This window comes from Spermophilus citellus, assembly GCF_964194105.1.
Source record: "Spermophilus citellus genome assembly, chromosome: 3".
In the NCBI taxonomy this organism is placed as follows: Eukaryota; Metazoa; Chordata; class Mammalia; order Rodentia; family Sciuridae; genus Spermophilus; species Spermophilus citellus.
In genome coordinates, this window is record NC_138184.1 from 134,993,758 (window position 1) to 135,021,039 (window position 27,282).

The following is a 27,282-nucleotide window of genomic DNA, read 5'->3' on the forward strand; positions in this document are numbered from 1 at the left end:
TTATTCTGTATGCTAGGCATTTTCATTATAATGTGCATTGGTGTAGAGCTGTTGTAATTTTATACATTTGGTGTCCTGTAGGTCTCTTGTCTTTGGGTTTCCAATCATTCTTCATATTTGGGAAACTTTCTGATATTATTTCATTGAAGAGATTGTGCATTCCTTTCATTTGTATATCTTTGCATTCCTCTTTCCTGAAAAATCTTAGATTTGGTATTTTGGTGTTATCCCATAGTTCTTGGAGATTCTGTTCATGGTTTCTTACCATCTTCACTGTGTGGTCAACTATATTTTCAAGAGTGTATATTTTATCTTCATTGTCTGAGGTTCTATCTTCCAAGTGATCTAGTCTGTTGTTGATGTTTTCTTTTTTTTAATATTTTTTATACTTTTATTTACTTTTATGTGGTGCTGGGGATGGAACCCAATGCCTCACGTGTGCTAGGCAAGCGCTCTACCACTGAGCCACAACCCCAGCCCAGTTCTTGATGTTTTCTATTGAGTTTTTTGTTTGTTTCCTTTGTTTCAATTATTTCTGTTTTTTTATTTTAATTTTAATTTTTCAGAATCTCTGTCTCTTTCTTGAAGTAATCTTTTGCTACCTGTATGTTCTCTTTTATCCCTTTGTTTGAGTGATCAATTGTTGCCTATATTTGCTCTCTTATGTCATTGTTTGATTTGCAGATTATTTTAATTATGTACATTCTGAATTCCTTCTCTGACTCTGACATTTCATCTACTGTACTGTTAATGGATTCTATTATTGTATCATCTTGGTTTGTTTGAGGAACTTTCTTCTTTTGTCTTTTCATTCTTTCTGTGAGTCTTCCCTTCTAGCAGTGCAGATCCTAGGTATTATAGTTTCTACCCTATAATCTTATAGTGTCCCTGCAGGTTAGCAATGTTTCACCACTAAGAGTGAGATCCATATTAACAGCACCCAATGCAAACAATATACAGCCTTAAACCAAAGAGTTCCTATTTAGACAATTATATTTTTGTCACAATAAACAGGAATGCGTTCAATTTTTATATGCAATATAAACAGTAGGTTTAAAAAAAGCATCTACAGATTCCAATGGTGGACAAAGAGAGAAACAGGGGTGGGTGTAGGATATGATGTTTGTAATAGTGTGGATAGTTTATGAAAGTAGAAGGTAAAAATATAGAGGTATTAGATCATAGGAAGAGTAAAAATGAATCGAAAGAAGTTAGCTGTTAACAGGAGAAAAGTGAGAAAAAAGTGACCCACTGCAAGGTTCTCTCCTGCCTCTGTAACAAGATGGTGGCTATTAGCACACCTAGCAGGGATATCTCTAGTATAATCAAGCCTGCAGCGACCTTGATGATGATCTTCTGGGTCCTGGCTGTTGTCCCTAGATGGAAGCGGCCATTCTCGTTCTTGGTGGCAGGGTAGCATCAAACCTGTGAGTCCCTTGGTGTTGGGCTTCCAGTCCCCTGCCAGTGTCTGAAGATAGGAGCTGCTACAACTAAAGATGGTGGTTGCAGCAGTGGGGGTAACCGGAGATGGTGTAGAAGGTGTCCCAAGATGTCAATGAACACTTTTAAAGATGGGGCTGAAATGGGAGACCAAACGATGGCTTTAGGTGGCCTGTTTGGAGATGTAGCGCTGTGGTGTGTGGGCATGGTCCTTGGCATGGTGGGAAGTCCTTTGCCTGAAGTCCTTTGCCTTATTTTCAGTCTAGCAGGAAGGAGTAACATATGTCAGGATGCACTTTTTTTTTTGGCCTTGGTCTCAGGCTTAATTCTTAATGTCAGGAAAGAAATGAGGAATGACCCTTAAAAACATATCTGTGCATAAAAAACAAGTCTGTAATGGGCCTGTCTGGGCTCTGCAAAGATACATGGCTAACCTGGGCCTGCCTGGGCTCCTGAATGATACTTCTTAACATTCCAAATTATAATATTGTTTCCAACTTCTTCACCACATAGGATTTATATATATACACACATACACAGAGGTATCTTCCTATTTTCTTATGCTGTACATGCACATTTGTGTGTGTGTGTGTGTGTGTGTGTGTGTGTATGTGTGTGTACAGTATTTGGGTTACTACCCAAATACTCAAACCAACTCAATTTTCTAAACAGTTAAATAGTTTTGTTTTTAGTTTTTTTAAAATTTTTGTATTGAGTAGCTCTTACTTTTATTTGTTCACTTGAGGATAAACAAGTTTGCTAAATAGCCAAATGGATTTATCAAACTCCTCTCTTGCCTGCTTCCACTAAAATATTCATTTCCCTATGGCAATGTGATCCATACATGATCAATCACATATCAGAGAATGTGCTGGGATGCTTCTGAGAGGGCACCCAGGGGAAACCTCTCTGCCTTACTCTACCTTCTGCTGCCTGCTTTTCTATATTTGAGGACGTGATGCTTGGAACTATGGAGACCTTCTTGCAGCAAAGATGTAGAAAGTACAAAGGTGGACTCAGAGCCCAGAAAGCATGGTGCCTGGCTTGTAATTGTTTTAGGATCATCCAGTTCAGAGAGTATAAAGTAGGGAAAGCATCTGAAGGACAGTCAATCCACTGGCTCTGCCATTCTCTAGTTTCATTAGCCTTATCAGGATTTACCTTCCTGGATCAGAATGAATTGGACATAACTTCTCTATGTTCATATCTGAATATATGACCCATGAAGCTCCACATCATGTAAAACCACAAAAATAGAATTCTAATTAGAATAAGTTATACTCCAAGTATGTGTCAAAATATACTCTTGCGTATATATATATATATATATATAACAAAATAAAATTTTTAAAAAAGATTTACCTTCCTTAAATGCTTTCCCTTAGCCTTTATCACAAGTCATTATAAGAAGCCACAATATACTAACTGCTTGCAGATTAGTTGTCACATTTTAAACAGTTGACATGGGGTACCCTCACATGAGAAATCTTTTTTAAAACACAGTAATGGAAAAAAACACAACAATCTCCTCCAAGAATTAATATAATTCCATCTTTTCGAATTTTAAGAATTATATAAACATTCATATTTTTCTTATCTATAGTTCTGAAGCAAATTATGACTTAAACTACTTTAATGTGCCTGGTACTTTGCCTGTTTTACTCTTTTCTTACAATTGTTTGGTTAGTTCTAGGATTTTTCTTTAAACTTTATTTTCAGTCTAGCAGGAAGGAGTAACATATGTCAGGATGCACTTTTTTTTTGGCCTTGGTCTCAGGCTTAATTCTTAATGTCAGGAAAAAAATGAGGAATGACCCTTAAAAAAATATCTGTGCATAAAAAACTACAAATGACTGACCACATATTTTGAAGCAAAGTAATTTGCATCTAATTTAGTACTGTATTCCAATAAAAAGAAGATAAGAACTATAAAAAGAAAACTATCGTATTCAAATAAAAATATACTGAGTGAACCAAATAGAAGTATATTACATTTTTTAAAATAAGAATATGATGAAAATATTTGTTTTGCCTAAGTTAAATAATCCACATGGACTTGGTTTTGGAATTTCTTGAAGTGAATCAAAACCATAAATTATCAATAATAACTAAAACATTATTGAAAAAGAATAATGAATTGTCTCTTATTACCAAATGGGAAACATATGTAAACCAGAAATTATAAAAATGGGGGCTACAATCAAGCAATGGATCAGTGGGAGATTGATATCTAATAATCAGTTTTAAGTTTTGTTCCCCCCTCTTTCTTATCTTCACAATATCTTTAAGCGTCAGTAAGATTTGTGTATCATGGTTACGATGTTATTAATATTAGGTCATCAAACTTCTTCATAAAAGAAAATTCTATTTGTTTGAGCAAAAATTCTTTGGAAAACTATTAAGAGCATAAGGCGAGATTTGATGTACTTGGCAGAGGGTGAATTCATTTGTTTAGGAGGATGGAAAGATGTGTTTGTTGTCCAGAACAGGCCTCAGGAGGTCTATGGCCATACAAACCCAGGAGACCACATTGGGCACAGAAACTGCTCTATACCCTGGAGAGCAGAGAATAAAGGACCATTTGAAACTTGGATTTGGCAATCTGGAGGTCACTGGTGAGCTTGACTAGGCTAGTGTAGCATAAGCAAAATTGGAGGAGGTACAGAAGAGCATGAGTCAATTCCATGAGTTTAGATAATCCCTTGAAAAGCTGACCCTTGGGGGGGGGGGCAGAGAAACAAGATATCATCTAGGGTGCATTGGAATATGATGAAGTTTTCTGGTTTTATTTTTATTTCATTTAACTTGTTTATTAACATATCAGAGCATGTCAATGTACTAAGAGGAAAAACTCAGACTTGAAGGTGAAAGCAATGTTGCAATAGAAAGAGGGGCATTTGCTGGTGTAGAGTCCTTGGCAAAGTGGGAATCACAGATAGAACAAGACAATGGGCCTGGCCTTTAGTAGATAATATATATAACGGGTGTCTTCCCCTCCCTCAATCACAGTGCTTCTTCCTTTATAGAGAAACAAGGTATAGGTAGATTAAAACTCCATATTCCTGACACCAAACGCACAAATCAAATCTGTGTCTCTCTGGCCCTCCTTTCCTCTTGCTATATAAAAGGTCAGTGTCTTTCCTCTCTAAGGTCAACCCTGCATGTCAGCTATAAAAAATGCTTCTGCCTGGCTCTCATTGGTCTAGGTCTGTCCTTGCTTTCCCTTTGTTTCTTATATCTTTAACTGTCCCATTTCTACTAGTTGGTTCTTTCCTATAAGCTTTTGTCTATGATCAGATCTTTCCAACATCAAATAAAGTACACTGAATCTGTCAAATATCACTTCTTTATCTACAGACTGTTCTTATTTCATTGACTATAATCTCTCACCTCAGTCTGTAGTCTAACTTCTTTTGCAAGTACCCCATTGAAACTGCTCTAGGTTTTCCTCTTTCTACCTAACTCTGATTGGGCTTTTCAATCTTAGCATGAGCAATGCTTCCTCTAAAAAGCTGCATGACCCCTTTACTTTCCTTGGCTAAGCCATACTCATCCTATACTCACACTAAGTGCCATGTCTTATAGTCCTTGCCACATTCTTCTGTGACAGCCTGTTTACCTAGGGTCTTTTATAGCAGACTTTTGTATTAGTTAGGATAAACTTTATGCAAATTAAACCTAAAATCCTAATGATGTAATACAATACTTACTCCCTATGTTCCACATCCATATTAATGCTGCAGAGGGGCTGTGCTCATCATTTACTCATCATTTACACTGTCATCAATGGGAATGCAAGTCTTTCTTGGTAACCACCAGAGAGAGAGATGCAATATTACTTGTAATATAGATGTTTTATAGCCTTAGCCCACAAGTGACAATTAGCACTTCCTCTTATAGTTAATTGGCTAAAACTAATCACGTGTCACTATTCAAATGTAAAGGACTGAAGAATGCAATCTTCCATTTCCCCAGACTGCAGGAGGTGGGGTGGGGAGAATACTGGTAATGACTACCACAGCAATGATCTCACCATGTATAGCAACTTTTATTAGCACATTTCTTTCTTTTTTTAATGCTGGGTTCCTTGACATATCTTTATTTTATTTGTATGTGGTGCTGAGGATTGAACCCAGTGCCTCACGCATGCCAGGCTAGCACGCTACCACTTGAGCCACATCCCCAGCCCCTTATTAGCATATTTCTAATACCTAAGTCAGCACTTTTGGCCAAATGGCAAGTATAGTTGGCCCCATCGCCACAGATTTCATATCTGTGGATTTAACCAACCACAAGTCCAAAAAGTATCTAGGTCTATGATGGCTGAGTCTGTACTGAATACGTATACACATTTTTTTCTTGTCATTATTCCTTAAACAATACAATATAACAACTATTTACCTAGCATTTATGTTGTGTTAGGTATTAGAAGTCATCTACAGATATTTTAAAGTATAGGAGAGGGTGTGCTTAGGTTATGTGCAAATATACCATTTTATATAATGAACTCAAGTACCCATGGGTGTTGATATCTACGGGAAGTCCTGAAGTCAATCCCCTCAAGATAACAACAGACAACTATATTTGACATATATTAACAAATGAATGAGCAAAGATTTTGTAAGCATAAAAAATTAGAACTTTAGGAACTGGGTGTAGATCACACACCTGTGATCTCCACTACATGGGAGTACTAAGTGAAAGGATAGAGAGCTTGAGGTCCCAGCCTAAACAATACAGTAAGATGCTGCCTAAATAAAAATTAAGCAAGCAAACAAAAATAATTAGATTTTGAAATGGATGAACTGTGTGAAATGTAAATTGTATTTCAAAACATATATTATAAAAATAATTATAAAAATAGAACAATGAAGACTAGACAAATTTAAGGAAATAAATTTTAAATTTAAATGAAAAATTAAAGTGAAATATTTTTTTTATTGGATGTTCACAACTTTACAAAGCTCATGACAAATCATATTTCATAAATTAGAATCAATTGGGTTATGAACTCCCATTTTTTCCCAAATACAGATTGCAGAATCACATCGGTTACACATCACATTTTTACATACTGCCATATTAGTGACCGTTGTATTCTGCTACTTTTCCTATCCTCTACTATCCCCCCTCCCCTCCCCTCCCATCTTCTCTCTCTACCCAATCTACTGTAATTCATTTCCCTCCATGTTTGTTATCCCATTCCCCTCGTAAACTCTTAAATGTAATTTTGTATAACAATGAGGGTCTCCCTCCATTTCCATGTGATTTCCCTTTTTTTTCTCCCTTTCCCTCCCGCCTCATGTCTCTGTTTAATGCTAATCTTTTCTTCCTGCTCATCCTCCCTGTTCTGTTCTTAGTTGCTCTCATTATATCAAGGAAGACATTTGGTATTTGTTTTTTAGGGATTGGCTAGCTTCACTAAGCATAATCTGCTCTAGTGCCATCCATTTCCCTGCAAATTCCGTGATTTTGTCATTTTTTAGTGCTGCGTAATACTCCATGGTGTATAAATGCCACATTTTTTTTATCCATTCATCTATTGAAGGGCATCTGGGTTGATTCCACAGTCTAGCAATTGTGAATTGTGCTGCTATGAACATCGATGTGGCAGTATCCCTGTAGTGTGCTCTTTTAAGGTCTTCAGGAAATAGTCCAAGAAGGGCAATAGCTGGGTCAAATGGTGGTTCCATTCCCAGCTTTCCCAGGAATCTCCATACTGCTTTCCAAATTGGCCGCACCCGTTTGCAGTCCCACCAGCAGTGTACAAGAGTACCCTTTTCCCCACATCCTCGCCAGCACTTGTTGTTGTTTGACTTCATCATGGCTGCCAATCTTACTGGGCTGAGGTGGTATCTTAGGGTGGTTTTGATTTGCATTTCTCTGACTGCTAGCGATGGTGAGCATTTTTTCATGTACTTGTTGATTGATTGTATGTCCTCCTCTGAGAAGTGTCTGTTCAGGTCCTTGGCCCATTTGTTAATTGGGTTATTTGTTTTCTTGTTGTCTAATTTTTTGAGTTCTTTGTATACTCTGGATATTAGGGCTCTATCTGAAGTGTGAGGAGTAAAAATTTGTTCCCAGGATGTAGGCTCCCTATTTACCTCTCTTATTGTTTCTCTTGCTGAGAAAAAACTTTTCAGTTTAAGAAAGTCCCATTTGTTGATTCTTGTTATTAACTCTTGTGCTATGGGTGTCCTATTAAGGAATTTTGAGCCCATCCCCACAATCTGTAGATCGGAGCCAACTTTTTCTTCTATCAGACGGAGAGTCTCTGATTTGATATCTAGCTCCTTTATCCACTTTGAGTTGACTTTTGTGCATGGCGAGAGGAGGGAATTCAGTTTCATTTTGTTGCATATGGATTTCCAGTTTTCCCAACACCATTTGTTGAAGATGCTATCCTTTCTCCATTGCATGTTTTTAGCTCCTTTATCAAATATAAGATAGTTGTAGCTTTGTGGTTTAGTCTCTGTGTCCTCTATTCTGTACCATTGGTCCACCCACCTGTTCTGGTACCAGTACCATGCTGTTTTTATTACTATTGCTCTGTAATATAGTTTGAAATCTGGTATCGCTATACCACCTGATTCACGCTTCCTGCTTAGAATTGTTTTTGCTATTCTGGGTCTTTTATTTTTCCATATGAATTTCATGATTGCTTTATCTATTTCTACAAGAAATGCCATTGGGATTTTGATTGGCATTGCATTGAACCTATAGAGACCTTTTGGTAATATCGCCATTTTGATGATGTTAGTTCTGCCTATCCATGAACAGGGTATATTTTTCCATCTTCTAAGCTCCTCTTCAATTTCTTTCTTTAGGGTTCTGTAGTTTCCATTGTATAGGTCTTTCACCTAGTGAAATATTAAACATACTAAAAATAGCAAGATAAGTACACTTAAAATATATATATTTTTTAAAAAAAACTTGTTCAAAACTATGAGAAACATATTGTGAATAGTAGGACATTATTAGCAAACACATAAAAATGATTTTAAATTGCATGGAAAGATGTCTGATTTCATTTTTAATCAAGACACACATATTTAAGCAAGGCAATTCAATTTTCTAATTAAATTTTTAATAATTTTGAAAATAAAATTGCATAATGTTAACAAGATCATGATAAGATAGATACTCTCAGTATCTTTGAGGAAAGAATAGTAAACGAGCAACACACTTTCAGAAAGTAAGGTAATATAATATATAAAGGCTTTCATAAATGGTTGTATTCACCCAGAAATCTCCCTCTGGGAGTAGATTAGAGACAGTGTTCCTGTGTCCAAAATACCTGGCAAGAACAACTTAGAAAAAGATGAGTATATTTTAGCTCATGGTTTCAGAGGTTCAGTCCATACTTGGCCAAGTCTATTGCTCTGGGCCCAAGATGAGGCAGAACATCATGGTAGAATAGCAAGGAGGAGAGAAGCTGCTGTGCTCATGATAGCCAGAAAGCAGAGAGGGTGGCGGGGGGAATAGAGGGGACCACAGTGAGATGTACCCTCCCAGGCATACTCCCAGTGACTTACTTCCTCCCCCCAACCCCCACTGGCCTACAGGTACCACCCAGTCCATTCAAACTGGGATGGAATGTTTAGGTAACAGCTCTAACAATCTAATCATTTCACCTCTGAGCATTCTGCATGAACATGGGAGCCTTTGGGGACACCTCATATCCAAACCATAATAGTGCAAAAACATTTGCAGATACAGTCATTGTAGAATTAATTCTAAAAGTAAAAATGTGAAAACAAAACTTAAATGGCAAGTAATAGGAAATGGTTATTAAAGAACTTGAAATACATAGAATCTTATAACAATGCAAAGATTAGATCTTATTTTAAAAGAATAAAGACATGAATAAATGTTAAAGATATGCTAGACTGAGAAAAGCAGTATATTAAACTCTGTATCTATAAAAATATGTAAAACCTAAAAGGAAATAATGAAATGTCAAAATGGCAGGGAAGCAGAATGAAAACTGTGGTTGTTCTTAAATTTATTTTTCCAACATTATTCAATATGATATTTTAGTATTGTTAATAAAAGGTCATTTAAATGAGTTCTCAAAAAAAGTCTATAAAGGTTTCTTAATAATACAGAAAATGTCCTTTTAATTTTATTAAGTGACTAAAGCATGATGCAAATTGTATAAGCAAAGTTTTTCTAATCTATTAAGACTATAATAATCATATTATATGTAACATTTAAACATTTATGTTTAAAGTACATAAAATATTACTATTTATATTTTATTTTTATATATATTATTTTCTGGGAGGTGTATAAAAACTGTAATGAGACTTTTTTATTTTTCTTTTTTAATTCAATTAATTCACTTTATTAATAATATCCATCTTAAATATTTTAGCATATACATAAAAACACAAAAATTGTACATATTTCTGGGGTACCATGTGATATTTCAATATGTGTATACATTGTGTCCTCATATCAAACCTGTCTAACTCTTCCATTTATCACTTCTTTATGGTGCAAACAATCAAAATTCTCTCTTCTAGCTTTTGAAATGTACAATACATAACATCTATCCACAGTTTACTGTGCAATCACACACTAAAACTTCTTATTTCTATTCAACCATAACTTACTTCGTATCCATAAATCAACCTTTCCTCATCCAACCCCTCTGCCCAATTCTCCCTAATCTTTGGAAACTACCATTCTTCTTTCAATTCTTATGAGATTATCTTTTTCTGATTCCATATATGAGTGAGATCCTGCAGTACTTGTCTTTGCATGCCTGGCCTGTTAACACTTTACATAATCATCATCAGTTCCATTCATGCTGTTGCAAATGATAGGATTTAATTATTTTTTATGTTTGAACAGTATTCCATTCTGTTATGTACCACATTTTATTTAGCCATTCATCAACTGATGGGCATTTACATTGTTTCCATTTCGTGGTTATTGTGAATAGTGCTACAAAAAAACTTGGAGTTACAGATGTCTTTGTCATATACTGATTTCACTTCCTCTGAATATATACCCAGAAGTGGGATTTCAGTTTCTGAGGAATTTCCATACTGTTTTCAGTAACAGTTATACTAATATACATTCCCAACAACAGTCTGCCAGGGTTCCTTTTTCTCCATGTCCTTGTCAGCACTTGTGATTTTTCGCATACTATTTACTGTTCAAATCAGAAAACAAGCCCCAATCTTTATTATTTCAAACAAGAGTGTATAGAAAGTCCATCTAAGATAATAAATGTGTCCTACTAATTATAACTAAAAAATATGAACTGAATGCATATAGAAACTATCTAAGATCACTGAAAATTGAATAATTGCAGGTAGACTGGGGAGAGAAATAAAAAGCAAAGAAAATTCAATGCAAGGTGAGTTTTCTGGGATCTTTTCTCCCATATTTCCGAGACTACACCTAGGGAAGATCAAATTCTAAATCTATGCAGAGGCTATGGACAAAAGAAGATGCAAAAGTCCTTTCTTTTGACTAAAGACCAGAAAGTGGGGCCTGCATTGGAGACTTTGAGGGTGGTCTTATTTTTTACTCTCTTGGCCCTGCCCCGAGGCAGACCTCAGCCAGAACCCTGCTCCAGAGGTCCCATACTAAAAGGCCTAAGAGTATGGGAGAAATCTTATTCTGTCCACTTTGCTGGACACTGGCCCAAATGAGACAGCAGCACAGGGAGACTGAAGCCCAGATTTCCAGCCAGGGGACCCACAATAAAGATCCAGAAAAAAAACAGGGCTGGAGGAAATCATTCCAGAAATCTGTTATTGAGGTAGTGGGTCCATCTCTGAGCTGTGCATAATAAAACTTGAGAAGTGAACTGCAGAGTAGACTCCCATGTGGGGGGGGGGGGGGAGGTGGGTCCTGATCACTACAGTTTGCACAATAACTGTAGTGATCCATAAAGCATTGCAAAAACTTGAGAACAGAACTGACACTGCCAACAGTCCACAGAGAATAGGCTGGAATATGCAGTTATGAACCTAACCTGGCTAGTTTAGTGCCAAAACAAACACCCACACAAACAAGAAATCGAAATTCTCCAGAAGATCTTAGCAAGGCTCAGTCCAAATTACATAACATCCAAAATGTCTAGGGACCAGGATACAATTCAAAATTAAGCCATCTATAAAGAATTAAACAAATCTTAACAACTCTACAGTGAAAATTCAATCAACAGACAGCAGTTCCCAGGGAACACATGTGCTGGAATTCACAGATTAAGAACTTCAAGCAGCCCTTACAGCCATGTTCCATGAAGTGAGTTCAAAGTGATTGAAATATAAGTTCTCAGCAGAGAAATCAAAGCTGTAGAAATGAGCCAAACAAAATGAAGAAAACTAAACATAAAACAACTAAATAAGAATTTCACTGTATGGTCTAAATGTCTAAAAGGAGATGATGGAACTTGAACTTTAAATAAGAATTATCCAATTAGAACTATGTAGAAAAAAAACATTAAAAGTGACCAAAGCCTCAGGAACTTATGAGACATCAAAAAAAAATATCTAAGTTATGTATCTTTTGAAACATAGATGGAGTGAAGAAAAGTTTGAAACAGAAAAAAAATTTTTGAATAAGCAATGGCAGGAGGAAAAAACAAATTTTGCAAAAGACATAATTTATAGATTCAAGAAGCTCAGTGAACCCCAAACTCAAAGCAAAGTATGCTCAGATGCATGGTAGTATAGTTACTGAAAAGCAGAAACAAAGAAAAAGATCTTAAAAGCAGCCAATCTTGGCCAACTTAAAAAAACAACAAAAAGATGGAGCACATTACATGCTTCGAATAATTGTGGATTTCTCAGTAGAACCAGTGAGATCAGAGGCAATAGCACAGAATTTTTAGCATGCTGGGAGAGAAGAAATTGTCAACCTAGAATGCTATGTCAGTACAAATATCCTTAAGGAGGGAAGGTAAAATAAAGACATTCTTAGGTGAAAGAGAACTGTTGTCAGCAGATCTTCTTGAAAAGAAATGCTCAAGTTCTTCAGGTAGAAGAGAAATGACATCAAGCAATACAAAACAAGGAAGGAGAAAAGGAGGGAAAGAAAGAAAAGGTAAGTATCTGGGTGAACATAAAAAATGTCCCTGTGTTAAGTTCTATAAAATATTTCCACTGCTAAAAAAGCAAAAATTGCAACATAGTTTGGTAGAATATTCAATATATGTAGATGTGATACTCATGGCAACTACCATAGATGGAAAAAGGTCAAATGACATATATGGTTTTAAATTTACTACATTTCATTTGAAGTGGTAAGATATTATCCCCAAGTAGTTTTAAAGTTGTATTATATGTAATCCATAGAACAATCACTAAAACAAATATTCAAAGTGTAGATATTTATAAAAAGCCAATAGGTAGATTACAATGGGTTGCTAAAAAATGTAATTAAATTCCTAAAGAAGTCAGAAAAAAAACAGAATAAAATAACAAAAGTTATCAAAAATGACATTTATGTAAGTGGCATAAAACACGGCATTTAAGAGATTGTTGCAATATATTTTTAAAGGCTACATTCTAGGTTCTTTGACTAGAAGAAAAGAGATTTTAAATTATAATGGCAATTATCCTGAAAAGCTAGGCTCAAAATGGAGAGAAGCGCTTCTGTAGTCCCAGAGGAGATAAAAACAATGACAAAGACATGGGGATTTTTATATTTTTGTTAATACACTAGTCCCCATTTATCCTTGGAAGATAGGTTTTGACACTCTCAGTGGATGCCTGAAATCTTGTATAGGACTGAATCATATATGTACCATGTTGTTTTCAATACATATGATAAAGCTTAATTAATAAACTAGGCACAGTGAGAGATAAACAATAACTAATGAAAATTGTATGATTATAACAATATATAATTATAAAAGTTATGTGAATGTTGACTATTTTGCTCTTTTTTTGTTTCTGTAATATTTTTTATTTATTTTTTATTAGTTGCTCATGACAATACGATGATCTTGACATATCATACATTTGATTCAAATGGGGTATGAATTCTCATTTTTCCACGTGTACAGATCGCAGGATCACATTGGTTATACAGCCACGTATATACATACAGCAATCCTAGTAAATATACTAGTAAAGTATCTTACTGTGCTGTACTCACTACAATGTTGATCTGATAGCTGAAATGGCTGCAAAGTGACTAACTGGTGAGTAGTACATGTAGGTACTCTGGACAAAGGAAAAAGTAAACATCTTAAAACATGCCCAGGGGAAGGATAACGACTATGAAATACATTCATAGACTTCTTCAGAATAAGTTTTTACAGAAAATTACTTAGCCAAAGCCTGATGTGATCTAAGGAAAGGGTAACCAGACTACTGCAGCCCTCTCCAGGCTTCCTGTGTCACATGAGGGGGAAAATTACAAGGGCTAAGTATTGCTTCTGAATTTCTCAGCCCAGGTATTCAGGCCTGCCACCACCTTAGATTTAATCATAAGATTATACTGTGCTTCTCCATCTAACACCTTACCAGAACATCAACAGGAAACCAGTAAAATAACGTGTATTGCAATGGAGAGGGTTATAAGAAACAAACTCTATCTAAAGAAGAGTCCTTTCAAGAAACCCAAACATGACATGGAGTTTGGGGACAAGATATTAAACTAACAGCCACTTCCATGTTTATAGCAGCACAATTCACAATAGCTAAACTATGGAATCAACCTAGATGCCGGTCAGTAAATGAATGGATAAAAAAATGTGGCATATATACACACAACGGAATATTACTCAGCAACAAAAGAGAATAAAATCATGGCATTTGCAGGTAAATGGATGGAGTTAGAGAAGATAATGCGAAGTGAAGTTAGCCAAACCAAAAAACCAAATGCTGAATGTTTTATTTGATATAAGGAGGCTGATTCATAGTGGGATAGGGAGAGGGAGCATGGGAGGAATAGACGAACTTTAGATAGGGCACAGGGGTAGGTAGGGAAAGGAGGGGGCATGGGGTTATAAATGATGATGGAATGTAATAAACATTATTATCCAAAGTACATGTATAAAGATATGAATTGGTGTGGATATACTTTGTATACCACCAGAGATATGAAAAATTGTGCTCTCTATGTGTAATAAGAATTGTAATGCATTCCACTGTCATATATGAATAAAAAATAAATAAATAAAAATAAAAAGCAAAAAAGTGCAAGTACATGTACTGTCAAAAAAAATAGATATTAAACTAAAAGAAGCTGAAGCCTCTGGCAACTACAGCAACAGAAAACATTAAACACAGGCCAGCTCCTAAACAGATTAACAGAAAACCTCACGATAAAAACCTAATTGCCTCAGTTCCCATTATCTGTTCCATCATGTCTGACTTTCAAAAACAACAACAAAAATTCAAAATATGCAACAAAAAAGGAAAAGAAAAGAAGGAAAGAAAGAAAAATTTGTTAAAAAGCTTAGTATGAAGAGAAAAAAACAAACTCTGATGCAATAGAGACTTTGGAAATGCCAGACAGAGAATTCAAAATTACTGATTTGTATGTTTAGGACTATAGAAGAAAAAGCAAACATGCACATAGATGAGCAATGTAAGCAAAGAGATGGAAACCCTAAGAATCAAAAGGAAATGCTATAAAACAAAGAACACTATAATAGAAATGAAGAATGTTTTTATAGGACTCACCAGTAATTTCTGATACAACCAAGGAAATAAATCAGTGAGAATGAGGATATATTAATGAAAACTTGCCAAACAGAAATGCAAAAGAGAAAAAAAGAATGGGGGAAAAATAAAACAAAAAAAGAAGAGAAGACTATCTAAGGGCAATTCTGAAGATGTAGCAAACACATAATGGCAATTCCAGGAAAAAGAAGAAAAAAACAGAAGAAATCGTTGAAATTATAATGACTGAGAATTTTTCAAAATGAATGAAAGACACCAAACCATATATTCAGGGAGCTCATAGAACACTGAGCATGATAAAAAAAATCAAAACATTTGTATTTATGAACAATTTTTTCAAACTTAAGAAAAAGAAAAAGAAAATCCTGAAGGAAACATTAAAAAAAAAAAAACCTTACTCGTAGGTTAGGTAAGTAAAGCAGAGTAATAATTACACTGAACTTCACATCAGAGATAATACAAGTAAGAGCACAGTGGAATGAGGTATTTAAAGTCCTGAAACCCAAAATCCACCAACCTAGAATTCTTTATCCCATGAAAGTATCTTTCAAAACTAAGAAGAAACAATGAAAGGTATACAAATAAGAAAATAATCAAACCATCTCTATTTGCTGACAACATGATTCTATATTTAGAAGACCCAAAAATTTCACCAGAAAACTCCTAGAACTCATACATGAATTCAGCAAAGTAGTAGCAAGATACAAAATTAACACACATGTATCAATTGTGTTCCAGTGTACACCAGTGATGAATCAACTGAAAGAGAAATTAGGAAAACTGCTCCATTTACAATAGCCTTAAAGAAAATAAAATATTTAGGAATCAACAAAACAAAAGAGGTGAAAGACCTCTACAGTGAAAACTACAGAACACTAAAAAAAAAAAAAAAAGACCTTAGAAGATGGAAAGATAAAGATCTTCTCCCATGTTCTAGGATAGGCAGATATAATATTGTCAAAATGGCCATACTACCAAAAGCACTATATACATTTTATGCAATTCTTATTGAGGTTCCAATGACATCTTTCATAGAAACAAAAAAGCAGTCATGAAATTCATTTGGGAAAATAAGAGACTCAGAATAGCAAAAGCAATCCTTAGCAAGAAAAGTGAAGCAGGAGGCATCACAATAACAGACCTTAAATTATACGACAGAGCTCAAGTAACAAAAATGGTATGGTATTGGCACCAAAATAGATATGTAGACCAATGGTAAAGAATAGAAGACACAGAGACAAACCCACATAAATACAGTTATCTCATATTAGATAAAGGTGCCAAAAACATATTGGAGAATAGATAGTCTCTTCAACAAATGGTGCTGGGAAAACTGGAAATCCACATGCAGCAAAATGAAATTAAGCCCCTATCTTTCACCATGCACAAAACTCAACTCAAAGTGGATCAAGGACCTAGTGATTAAACCAAAGACCCCGTGCCTAATAAAAAAAGAAAATAGGCCCAAGTCTTCATCATGTCATATTAGGCCTCAACTTCTTAAACCAGACTCCTATAGCACAAGAAATAAAATCAAGAATCAATAAATGGAATGGATTCAAACTAAAAAGCTTCTTCTCAGCAAAAGAAACAATCAGTGAGGTAAATAGAAAGCCTACAGAATGGGAGCAAATTTTACCACATGCACATCATATTGAGTACTAATCTCTAGGATATATAAAGAATTCAAAAATTTTAACACCCCCCAAAAAATGACCCAATCAAGAAATGGGGCAAGGAACTGAACAGACACTTTTCAGAAGATGATATACAATCAATCATCAAATATATGAAAAAATGTTCAACATCTCTAGCAATTAGAGAAATGCAACTCAAAACTACACTATGATTTCATCTTACTCCAGTTAGAATGGCAGCTATTAAGAATACAAACAAGGGTTGGGGTTGTAGCTCAGTGGTAGACCACTTGATTAACATGTGTGAGGCACTGGGTTTGATTATCAAAACCACATGTAAATAAATAAAATAAAGGTCCAATGACAACTAAATATATATATATATTTTTTTTTTTTTTTTTTTTAAAGAATACAACAATAAGTGTTGGCGAGAATGTCAGGGAAAAGGCATACTAATACATTGCTGGTGGGACTACAAATTGGTGCAACCAATATGGAAAGCAGTATGGAGATTCCTTGGAAAACTTAGAATGGAAACACCATTTGATCCAGCTATCTCACTCCTTGGTTTATACCCAAAGGACTTAAAACAGCATACTACAGGGAAACAGTAACATCAATGTTTATAGCAGCTCAATTCACAATAGCTAAATTGTGAAACCAACCTAGATGCCCTTCAGTAGATGAATGGATAAAGAATCTGTGGTATATATACACAATGAAATATTACTCAGCATTAAAAGAGAATAAAAACATGGCAATTGCAGGTAAATGGATGGAGTTGGAGAATATTATGCTACTTGAAGTAAGCCAATCCCAAAAAAACAAAGACCAAATGTTTTCTTTGATATGTGGATGCGGATCCATAATGGGGATGGGGTGGGGAGCATGGGAGGAATGGAGGAATTTTAGATAGGGCAAAGGGAAGGTCATGAAAGGGAAGGGGGATGGGAGTAGGAAAGATGGTAGAATGAGATGGACATCATTAAATACATGTATGAAGACACGAATGGAATAGTGTGGCTCTACTTTGTGTACAACTAGAGAAATGAAAAATTGTGCTGTAAATGTTTACTATTAATTGATATGCATTCTGCTGTCATGTATAACAAATTAGAATAAATAAATAAATTAAAGATGAAAAATTGTGCTCTATATGAATAATAAGAATTGTAATGCATTTCGCTGTCATATATAAATTAAAAAAAAAATAAAAATTTCCTTAAAAAAACTAGAAAGGATGAGTTTCAAAGAAAGAAAAGGTAAAGGGAAAATTACAGATTTTGTGTTTCACACTCTTAGTTAATAGATAGCTACTTGCTGAAAGTAATATTAGCATTAATGTCCTATATCGGGCAATAATGGCTTATGGATATATGAAATGAATCATCTCCAGGATCAAAGGGACAGTATGAAAGAATTGGGAACACTCTATGATAATTGTCTGTGATAAGGCAACCGCATTATCCAGAAAGTACATGTAATTTGAAAGTGGACTTAGACTAATTGTAAATATATATTGAAAACTACAAGGCAACCAAGATTTTTAATTAAGTATATTTGATATGTATATTATTCAGCTTGGGTTTTTCTAATAAAATACCACAGCCTGGGTTAATTCCACAATAGAAATTTGTTTTTGAACAGTTCTAGAACCTGGAATCCAAGATAACGGTATCAGAAAATCAGGTTTCTGGTGAGGCCTCCCTCCCTGGCATGGAGAGAGCTACCTCTTACCTGCATCCTGGTATTTTGCAGGGAGTGAGGGTGAGCAGTAAAAAATACAAGAATTCCAATGTCTCTCCTTAAAATGACAAAATTTGCTATGGAGACAGTGCTGATCTATTCCTTTTCTATAAAGACCCTTTTTTTTACAGCCTCAATTAATCAATTCAAATACATCACATGGAGAAGGGATCAAGACTTAAACATGTGAACTTGGTATTAGGGATGCCCAATTCAGTTCACAGCAACATGCTGAGAGAAGAGAGAACCAGAATTTTAAAATGCTCAATTAAAATCAGAGAAGGCAGAGAAATAGAAGATTTTTAGAAGAGAAAGAAACAAAAAATAATTGCAGTGAATAGAAAACAACTAAAAACATGGCATATATTAATACAACTCTATTTATATTCACTTTAAGTGTGAATGGTCTTAATATGTCACTTACAGGAGATTTTCAGAAGGTAATAAGGTAATAAATATATATTTAAATGGGTTCACAAGAAACTCTTTAAATATAAAGATAATTTTAAAGATATAAAGATAATTTTAAAAGTAAAGGGATAAAGAACAATATATACATACTAACACTAATTTTCTAAAAAGCTGAGCAGCTATATGAATCAGACGAAAGAAAATTATTAGAGATAATAAAAGGGTCAATTACCTAAGGCATAACCATCCATAATGTATATATACCTCACAAAACAGCATAAGAGGCCCAAACTGATAAACTACAAGATTAATAGATAAACCCAATATTATGATTGGAGACTTCAATGCTCCTCTATCAGTAAATGATCATAGAACAAGGGAAAAAATGTGTGAGGAGATAGTCATCAGTCAACTTGATGCAACTGACATTTATAAAACACTTCATCCTACAACAGCAAAACTACATGTTCTTCTTAAGTTCACATGACACACTCACCAAGATACCCTGCATACTTGGTGATAAAATACACTTAACAATTTAGGACTAGAAAGTATACAAAGTACATTTTTAGTCCACAGATTAATTAAAATGGAAATCATAGATCAATGAAACAGAATAGAAAGTACAGAAAAAAGACCCACACTATATACTTACCTGACTTGTGACAAAGGACCAAAGGTGAAAAATGTAAAAAGGGTAGTCTGTCTATAAATAGAGCTGGGACTATTCGATATCCACATTTAAGACATCCAACCTGGAGGTAGATCTTACTCTATTCAAAAATTAACTCAAAAAGAATGACAGACTGAAAGGTAAACAAAAGTTATGGATTTTGTTGAAGACAGCATAGAAGAAAATCTAGGGGATTTTGGATTTGGCGATGAGTTTTTAGATACAACACCCACACACACACACACACACACACACACACACACACACACACAAAGTTCCAAAAAGAGTAAGTTGGACTATATTAAAAACACAAACTTTCCTGTGAAAGACACTGTAGGATTCCAATGATATGACATTTTAGAAGATAAAAACTGCCAAGACAGCAAAAAGTCACAAAATCAAAAACACAGAACATATTTGTAAACCACATATATAATAAAGAACTAGTATTCAAAATATAAAAATAAAGTTACCACTCAGTAACAAAACAAACATCACAATTAGGATATGGACAAAAGGTCCTGTAAAATAAATATGGTAATTATCATGTCCATCACATTCATCATTTCTTTGTGGTCAAACACTCAATGTCCTCTTTTCTAGGTATTTCATAATCCCAGCAGCTTGGGAGGCTGAGGCAGGATCACAAGTTCAAAGCCAGCCTCAGAAACTTAGCAAGACACTAAGCAACTCAGTGAGACCCTGTCTCTAAATATAACACAAAAAAGGGCTGGGAATATGGCTCGGTGGATAAGTGTTCCTTTATTCAAGCCCTGATCAAAAAAAGAAAAAAAGATCTTTATCTTCTTTGTCGAAGATACAGATATGACCAGTAAGCATATGAAAAGATGCTTGGCCTCATATGTCAAGATGCTCCCTCATATTAGGGAATTGTAAATAAAAACAACAATAAGATATTATTATGTTCCTAATGATATAGATAAACTCCAAAAACTGACAAAATCAAATGCTGACAAAGATGCAGAACAATAGGAACTTTTGCTCATTGATGAGGGGGAAGGAAATGGAACAATTACTGCAAAACACATTCTGGCAGTTTCTTACAAAGCTAAACATAGTTTTATATATGATGCAATAATCATGCTCCTAGCTATTTACCCAATGAAGTTGAAAGCTTATTCTACACAAAAACCCACACAGGAATGTCTAAGGCACTTTTGTTCACGATCATCAAAAAGTGGAAACAGGCAAGTTGTCCCTTAATAAGTAATTTTATAAACACACTTTGTTACAGACATACAAAGAAATGGTAGATACAACACACACACAATCAATCAATCAATCAATCAATCAATAAATAAATAAATAAATAAGCGGGCTATCAAGCTGTCAAAAAGACCTGAAGGAACTCTAACTACACGTTGCTAAGTGAAAGAAATCCATCTGAAGAGCCTACACACTGTATGATTCCAAAGGTATTCACATTCTGGAAAGTACAAACTGTTGAGATAGAAAATAGATCAGTGGTTGCCAGGGGTTGAGAGGGAGAAGGGATCAGTAGGTGAACATATGAGTTCTAAGGCAGTAATTTCTTCTGTATGAGTCTGTAGTGGGGACACATGACCTTGTGTCACCTTAAAAAGTACACAACAAAAAGGGAAGCTTAATGTAAATTTTGAAACTTAAGTTAATAAATTGTAACCACATGGGTTGATTCAATGTAACAATGTATAACAAGAATATAAGTTGTTAACAGGAGACACTGGGGATGGGCACACTTATGGGAACTGCATGATGTTAATTTTCCTACAAATCTAAAACTGTTCTAAAAAATAAAGTCTACTAAAAATAATATACACATAATTAAAAAAAAAATTTAAAAGGGCAGAAAGGCAAAAATGAAAACAAAACCAAGCCTTCAAAACAAAGACAACTCCAGGCCCAGATAATTTTACTGGTATATTTTAATAAACATTTAAGGAAGATTAAAATGCTGATGCCACACTATTTCTTCCAGTAAGTGAAGAGGCGTGACTACTTCTTATCTCATTTTATGAGGCTTGCATTACTCTGACACCAAAACCAGATAAAGACATTAAAGAGAACCACATATCTATCTTATGAATGGGGACACTAAAGCCCTCAGTTAGGGATATGATTAGCATATGTAAAACTGACTCTACCCAACAACCAAGTGGCATTTATCTGGAGAATGTAAGGCTGTTCAACACTCAAAAATTAATGTGTTAAACCTAAGAAAAAGCACACAATTACATCAATAAACAGAAAAAAAATACTTGAGCAAATACAACATCCATTCAAGATTTAAAAAAAAAAAAATTTCTCCCCAAAGGAGGGAAAGGTTGAAATTTCCATAGTCTGATGAGGGCAGTTGATGCATAATGTAAGAGCTGACTCCTTAAGGACCAGGTGGCTTCCATCCAGCAGCACACAGGAAGTTGAGGCAAGTTGAGGCAAGGCCAGTGAGGCAAGCAGAGGGAATAAAAGCCCTACAGAACAGCAAGGGGAGAAGTATATGGAATTGCCACTGACACAGCTGTCCACAGCAATGGTTCTCCGTCAGAGAGGATCTGTCCCCCAAAGAGCATTCGACATTGTCTGGAGACATTTTGTTGTCATATCTGGGGCTTTGAGGACTGTTCCTGGCATCTGATATCAGGAGGCTAAGGATGCCAGGGAGCACTTCACAGTACCCATGTTTCAGTTCCCACCCCACCAGAAATACTCAAAAATGTAAGTGGACCTGAGGGGAAGAAATCCCATTCTGCATAAAGACGACACCATCAAAGCTCCTAGAACTGAATTCAGCAAGTCAGGGAATAAAAGATCAATATCAATGGTGTTTCTGTACACTAGTTACATACTTTGTATACAACCAGAGATATGAAAAATCATGCTCTACATGTGTAATATAAATTGTAATGCGTTCTGCAGTCATATGTAACAAATTAGAATAAAAAAGAAAAAAGTTACAAATGAATTTTTAATTTATACTTCCTCTTCTTATCCTGTGGTATTTACTCTGCTATGGGATTGTAAAATGTGGTTAAAAATAACTTGTACTTAAAATGCTGGGTACTTCATTTATGCGTTTGCACTTTAATCTTCTGAATTTTACAAATAAAGAAAAAGACTTGGTGAAACATTTTCTTCAAGTCATGCTGTTCAAACTTTGGGGTGTGTGTGTGTACATGTGAGCGTGCACTAGGGATGGAATCCTAAGCTTCCCACATGCTTGGAGAGCATTCTCCCACTGAGCTACATTCCCAGCCCTCCAGTCACACTTAATTAGGGTTGACCCAAACTGAATTGAGGCATTTCAAACATGAAAGCTTCTTATCTCACCTATATAATAATTACTGCAATGGTAACATCAACCGACAAGTCATAGTTTAAAAAAATTGTTCATAAACTCTTTTAAAAATGTTTTATTCATTATCACTAAGAAATTAGCAAGTTAATATCCATCCCTCTAAAAAGTACTTAAACAGTTTATGCTTTATTTCCTACCTTTCCTTTCATGAACAAGATCTGGTCGCAGCAGTGCCATTGTCTTTCCTTCCTTCCTGCTTTTCATTAATTTAAAATCAGGAAAGAAAACATCAAGGAGCCTCGCAACATTAGTTGCATCATCTTCAATATCACAATACTGAGATATGTGTTGTCGATCCAGAAGTGCTTGTAAACTGTTGAAATACAAAACATTATTTAAGATTATTATAAACTAAACGAAGGAAGATGGTAGAATATAGAAAGGTCTGTCACCCCACCCTAAAAGTAGAACTCTTTGGGTATTATAGAAACCCAGATTCCCAGCTGAGATCAATATCAACCCAGCCCTAAATGTGCAAGGATTTAATCACTCGAAAATACCTACTCCAAATAAAAGTCCAAAGTTCCATTTAGAGCTCGAACCCAGCACCCAGAACTTCCCAAATAGATCCTTGCACCACTTCCAACCAGGAAGAGCAGTGATCTGAGATGTCTAGCCAAAATCCCAATAAAAGGTTCCAGTTCCATCCCCCTGCCCTGGAGAACAGAGAAGCTGAGAGCCATCTCAACCAGCTATACTTCCAAACTTCTCCAGCAAGAGGAGAGACTAAGATCAAAAAAAGAGGTTGGGTTTAACATCATCCAGTATTGGCTCTCACAAAGAGGCACACAGCCCAAGAAATAAAGGACTGGAAGACAGACAGTCTGGAATAGGATGTAGATACTCAACTTCAGCTACTTTAGCGGAAAAGTTTACACATTTTTAATTAAGAATTTTTCTTTAATCTTTTCCTTTTATTATTAATTATCATTATTAATATTTTGATTGTTCTGACTGTATTTGCTGATAGATTCAAGTATATACAATATACATGTGTATACTTTTTTATTTTCCCTTTTTCTATTTTATCATTTCTTTTCCTTTTATTAATCTTTTGCTATTTCATTATATTTGGTGTTTTGTTTTGAGGTAATTTGGGTTGAAATGGGGGGGGGGCAATGACGTTCTTCTGCTCTTCTCGTTTCTTTGCTTTATTATGCCTCTTCTCCTCACCTCTCCCTCTAATAGCAATATAACTTCTCTCTCTACTATTTCTCACTTCTTCCCTTTTATGGCCTCAGGCACTCCCTTGCTTCCACTTCCTTTCCTCCCACCCTTTGAATATTTCAACCTTCTAGTTGACTTCATTTCCCAACTTCTTTATTCCTAGTGAACTATATTTTTAACATTGTTATGGTTTGGGTGTCAAGTATTCCCTACACTAATGTGTGAGACAATGTAGGAATGTTCAGAGGTGAAATGATTGGGTTGTAAGAGCCTTACCCCAATCAGTGATTTGATCTCCATATGGGAATAACTGAGTAGTAACCAAAGGCAGGTAGGGTTGTGGCTGGAGGAGGTGGGTCACTGGAAGCATGCCTTTGGGATATGCATTTGGTGAGCTGAGCTTAGACTCTCTGCTTCCTAATTATCATGTGAGCTGCTCCCCTCTGCCACACTCTTCCACCATGAATGATGTTCTACCTCACCATAAGCCCCAAGGAATGGAGCCAGCCGTCTATGGACTGGGAACTTTGAAACCGTGAGTCCCAAAATAAACTAAAATTTTCTTGTCAGGTCTTTTAGTCACAGCAGCAAAAAAGATGACTAAAGCAAACATCCTTTAAATCCATATGATTTATCCCTTTGGAAAATGGAATAACATCTTCAGAGGAAGCCACATGTTTTTTTCCTATCACAGCAGCTTCCCAAGAGTGAATAAAAACAGAACCAGCAAATTGAATCCACAAAGCGGAGAAGAGCAAAGAACTCTTTCACTCGAAACCTGTGATCTAAGTTCTGGGATGAGGAGCCTGTCTCCTGGTTGACCCTTGGGAGATGCAGGTTGTATAAGCAAAAATAACTAAAATGGTTTCAGCACCATTATGGAAGCACAGATATTGGGGTTGGAAGCAGACCTCACATGGATCAGCAAGCTTTCCTTTATTCCACAGTGGGAGTCAATCAGTCACGTTCTGGAGAGATACACTTTCTAGATAGAAAATGACAGCCAGTTATACAGGGGCTCTGAATTTTATAGGTTACAATGAGAGTGAATTAATCATTGAAGATTGAAGCAGAATATGTTAGTTTGGATAATCAGGGGAAAAAAAACTGTAAAAAGTCCAAAACGTATTGTTACTGGAAATGGATGAAAGCTCTGAACTGTTTATCTTCTTCCTCTGGGACCCACTGTTACCCAGAGCTTCACTATTTGCTTTTCTCCTTCCAGAACTCATCAGCCATGAGAAAGGGCATTTCAGTATCCCCCTCCTCCCTTCAGGACCCATTGTGGTTGGGAAAGGATGAATGTTTGCTTTTGGTAGAGATGCTCAGGAAGGGATGAATGTTTGCTTCACCTCCCACCTCCCACCCTAGTGGGGGGCATTGTTACTGGGAAAGGATTTACTGGGATTGACTTCTTCCTCCCTCTTCTTCCAGGACAAACAGTTTTGTTGTTTTTTTTTTTTTTTTGGGGGGGGGGTGTCATTTCCCTGTCCCAAGGTTGTAATTTTCCATATCCTTCAGGTTGGGGGATAAGAACTGAGACCAATTAAAAGCAGACCAACTTTTCTGAGCCCTGAGTCATCTCTTACAAGTCTAAAAAGCACTGGAGGCTAGGCTGACACCTTCCAGTCCATTCCAGTCTCCTCTCCTCCGAACTTGCTTTGTGACTCCCAGAAACAGGAGGGCATCAGAGCCCTCCAGCCAAGAAGGGAATGAAACCCTTCAGTGAAACTCTGCTTACACTTCTCCAACAATTTTGACTGCTTAAGGTCAGATCTATGAATAAACAAATGGCATAGTAATTGACACCCCCAAAATAAAACACCTCATTTTAAGAACCTGACCAAGAAACGTACATTCATACATACATAAATCAACTCCCAGAAAATGGTGGGGGGAAAAAATAGTCCGCACTGTTCCACAGCCCAGAATGGAAGAAGTGGGAAATGAGCTGACCAAAGAACCAAATATAGTTTAAAAACAATTTTTTTTCCTTTCCATATTATCGAATTGCTTAACCAATTCAAGAAAATCACTCCAATTGACCTCAGATTAGTGGACTACTGAAGAACATTGTTAATGAGCTTTTGAAAAAAAATATTTATTAGTATAAGGCATTGTTCTGAAGTGGCTGTAATTACTGGGATTAATCTTTTCTCAATGTGGTATTAGAGACCAGACATAGTAGCAAGCTCAAATTGAGTGAAACTGTTGACAGGAAAAGGGAAGAACTGTGGAATGAAAATGCCCAAATAATGCTATGTACATATATGAGTATACCACAGCAAATCTGTATTTATATTTATCTATAAAGCACCAATTTAAAAATAAATAAATAGAGGGAAAACCAGTAGAATAGAGGAAGTAGAGCAGGAGAGGGGAAAAGGAAGTACTAGGGACTGATGTGGAGCAAATTATATTCCATGAATATGTCAAAATGAGCCCCACTATTATTTATAACTCTAATGCCCTAATCAAACCATTTAAAACTATTGGTTAGAAATTACTTTTAAACTTAAAAAATTAAAGTTCAAAAACTTTGCCAAAACTAAACGAAATTAAATAAAACAAAAATTGAATTTCGGTCAAGATAAGTTGTCTTTCCCTATATCCAAAAATATGGTATTTTTTCAACTTTGGATTGAATTACTCCAAAAAGCAGTTATAACAACATTGTCTGTCTTTGACTTTATGAGATGATAAGCATGGCCCAAGATAAAATGTTAAGAAAAAAATTATATAAAAAACATTTAAAAATTATTTTTTATGAAGAGCTTTCCAGATAGTTTCTACTTTTCCTTTTAAGTTTGTCTTTGAAACAGGGGTTTTTAAAAAATATTTATTCTTAAGTTTTAGGTGGACCTAATATCTTTATTTTACATTTATGTGGTGCTAAGGATAGAACCCAGTGCCTCCTGCATGCTAGGCAAGCACTCTACCACTGAACCACAACCCCAGCCCCCAAACAAGGGTTATTTAGAAACAAGATTTATACTTTCAAATAGACATTTTTTCTCATTTTCCCATTGTTTATTTCCAATTTCAATAGGTTATGATCAGTAAGAATGTGTGGTAGAAATTAAAAATAAGTTTTTTTTTCTTAAAATTTTCTTTGTGAACAGAGAAAATTTATTTGAGGTAGGTAAGGTTATTCTATTTCACATTCCATATACTAAAGATCCTCTATTGTATATT

At 35.4% G+C, this 27,282-nt stretch overlaps 1 protein-coding gene across 1 annotated transcript in view; it reads right to left on the reverse strand.

Moving 5' to 3' along the window:
* The window catches only part of NME8 (NME/NM23 family member 8), a gene marked incomplete at both ends in the record, with an annotated part of 67,718 nt that overhangs the window by 18,510 nt on the left and 21,926 nt on the right, over window positions 1-27,282 (reverse strand). Inside the window, one exon of the mRNA XM_081283281.1 lies at window positions 23,058-23,233. Coding sequence (XP_081139407.1) covers window positions 23,058-23,233 — 176 coding nt within the window. The remainder of the gene's footprint in view (window positions 1-23,057; window positions 23,234-27,282) is intronic.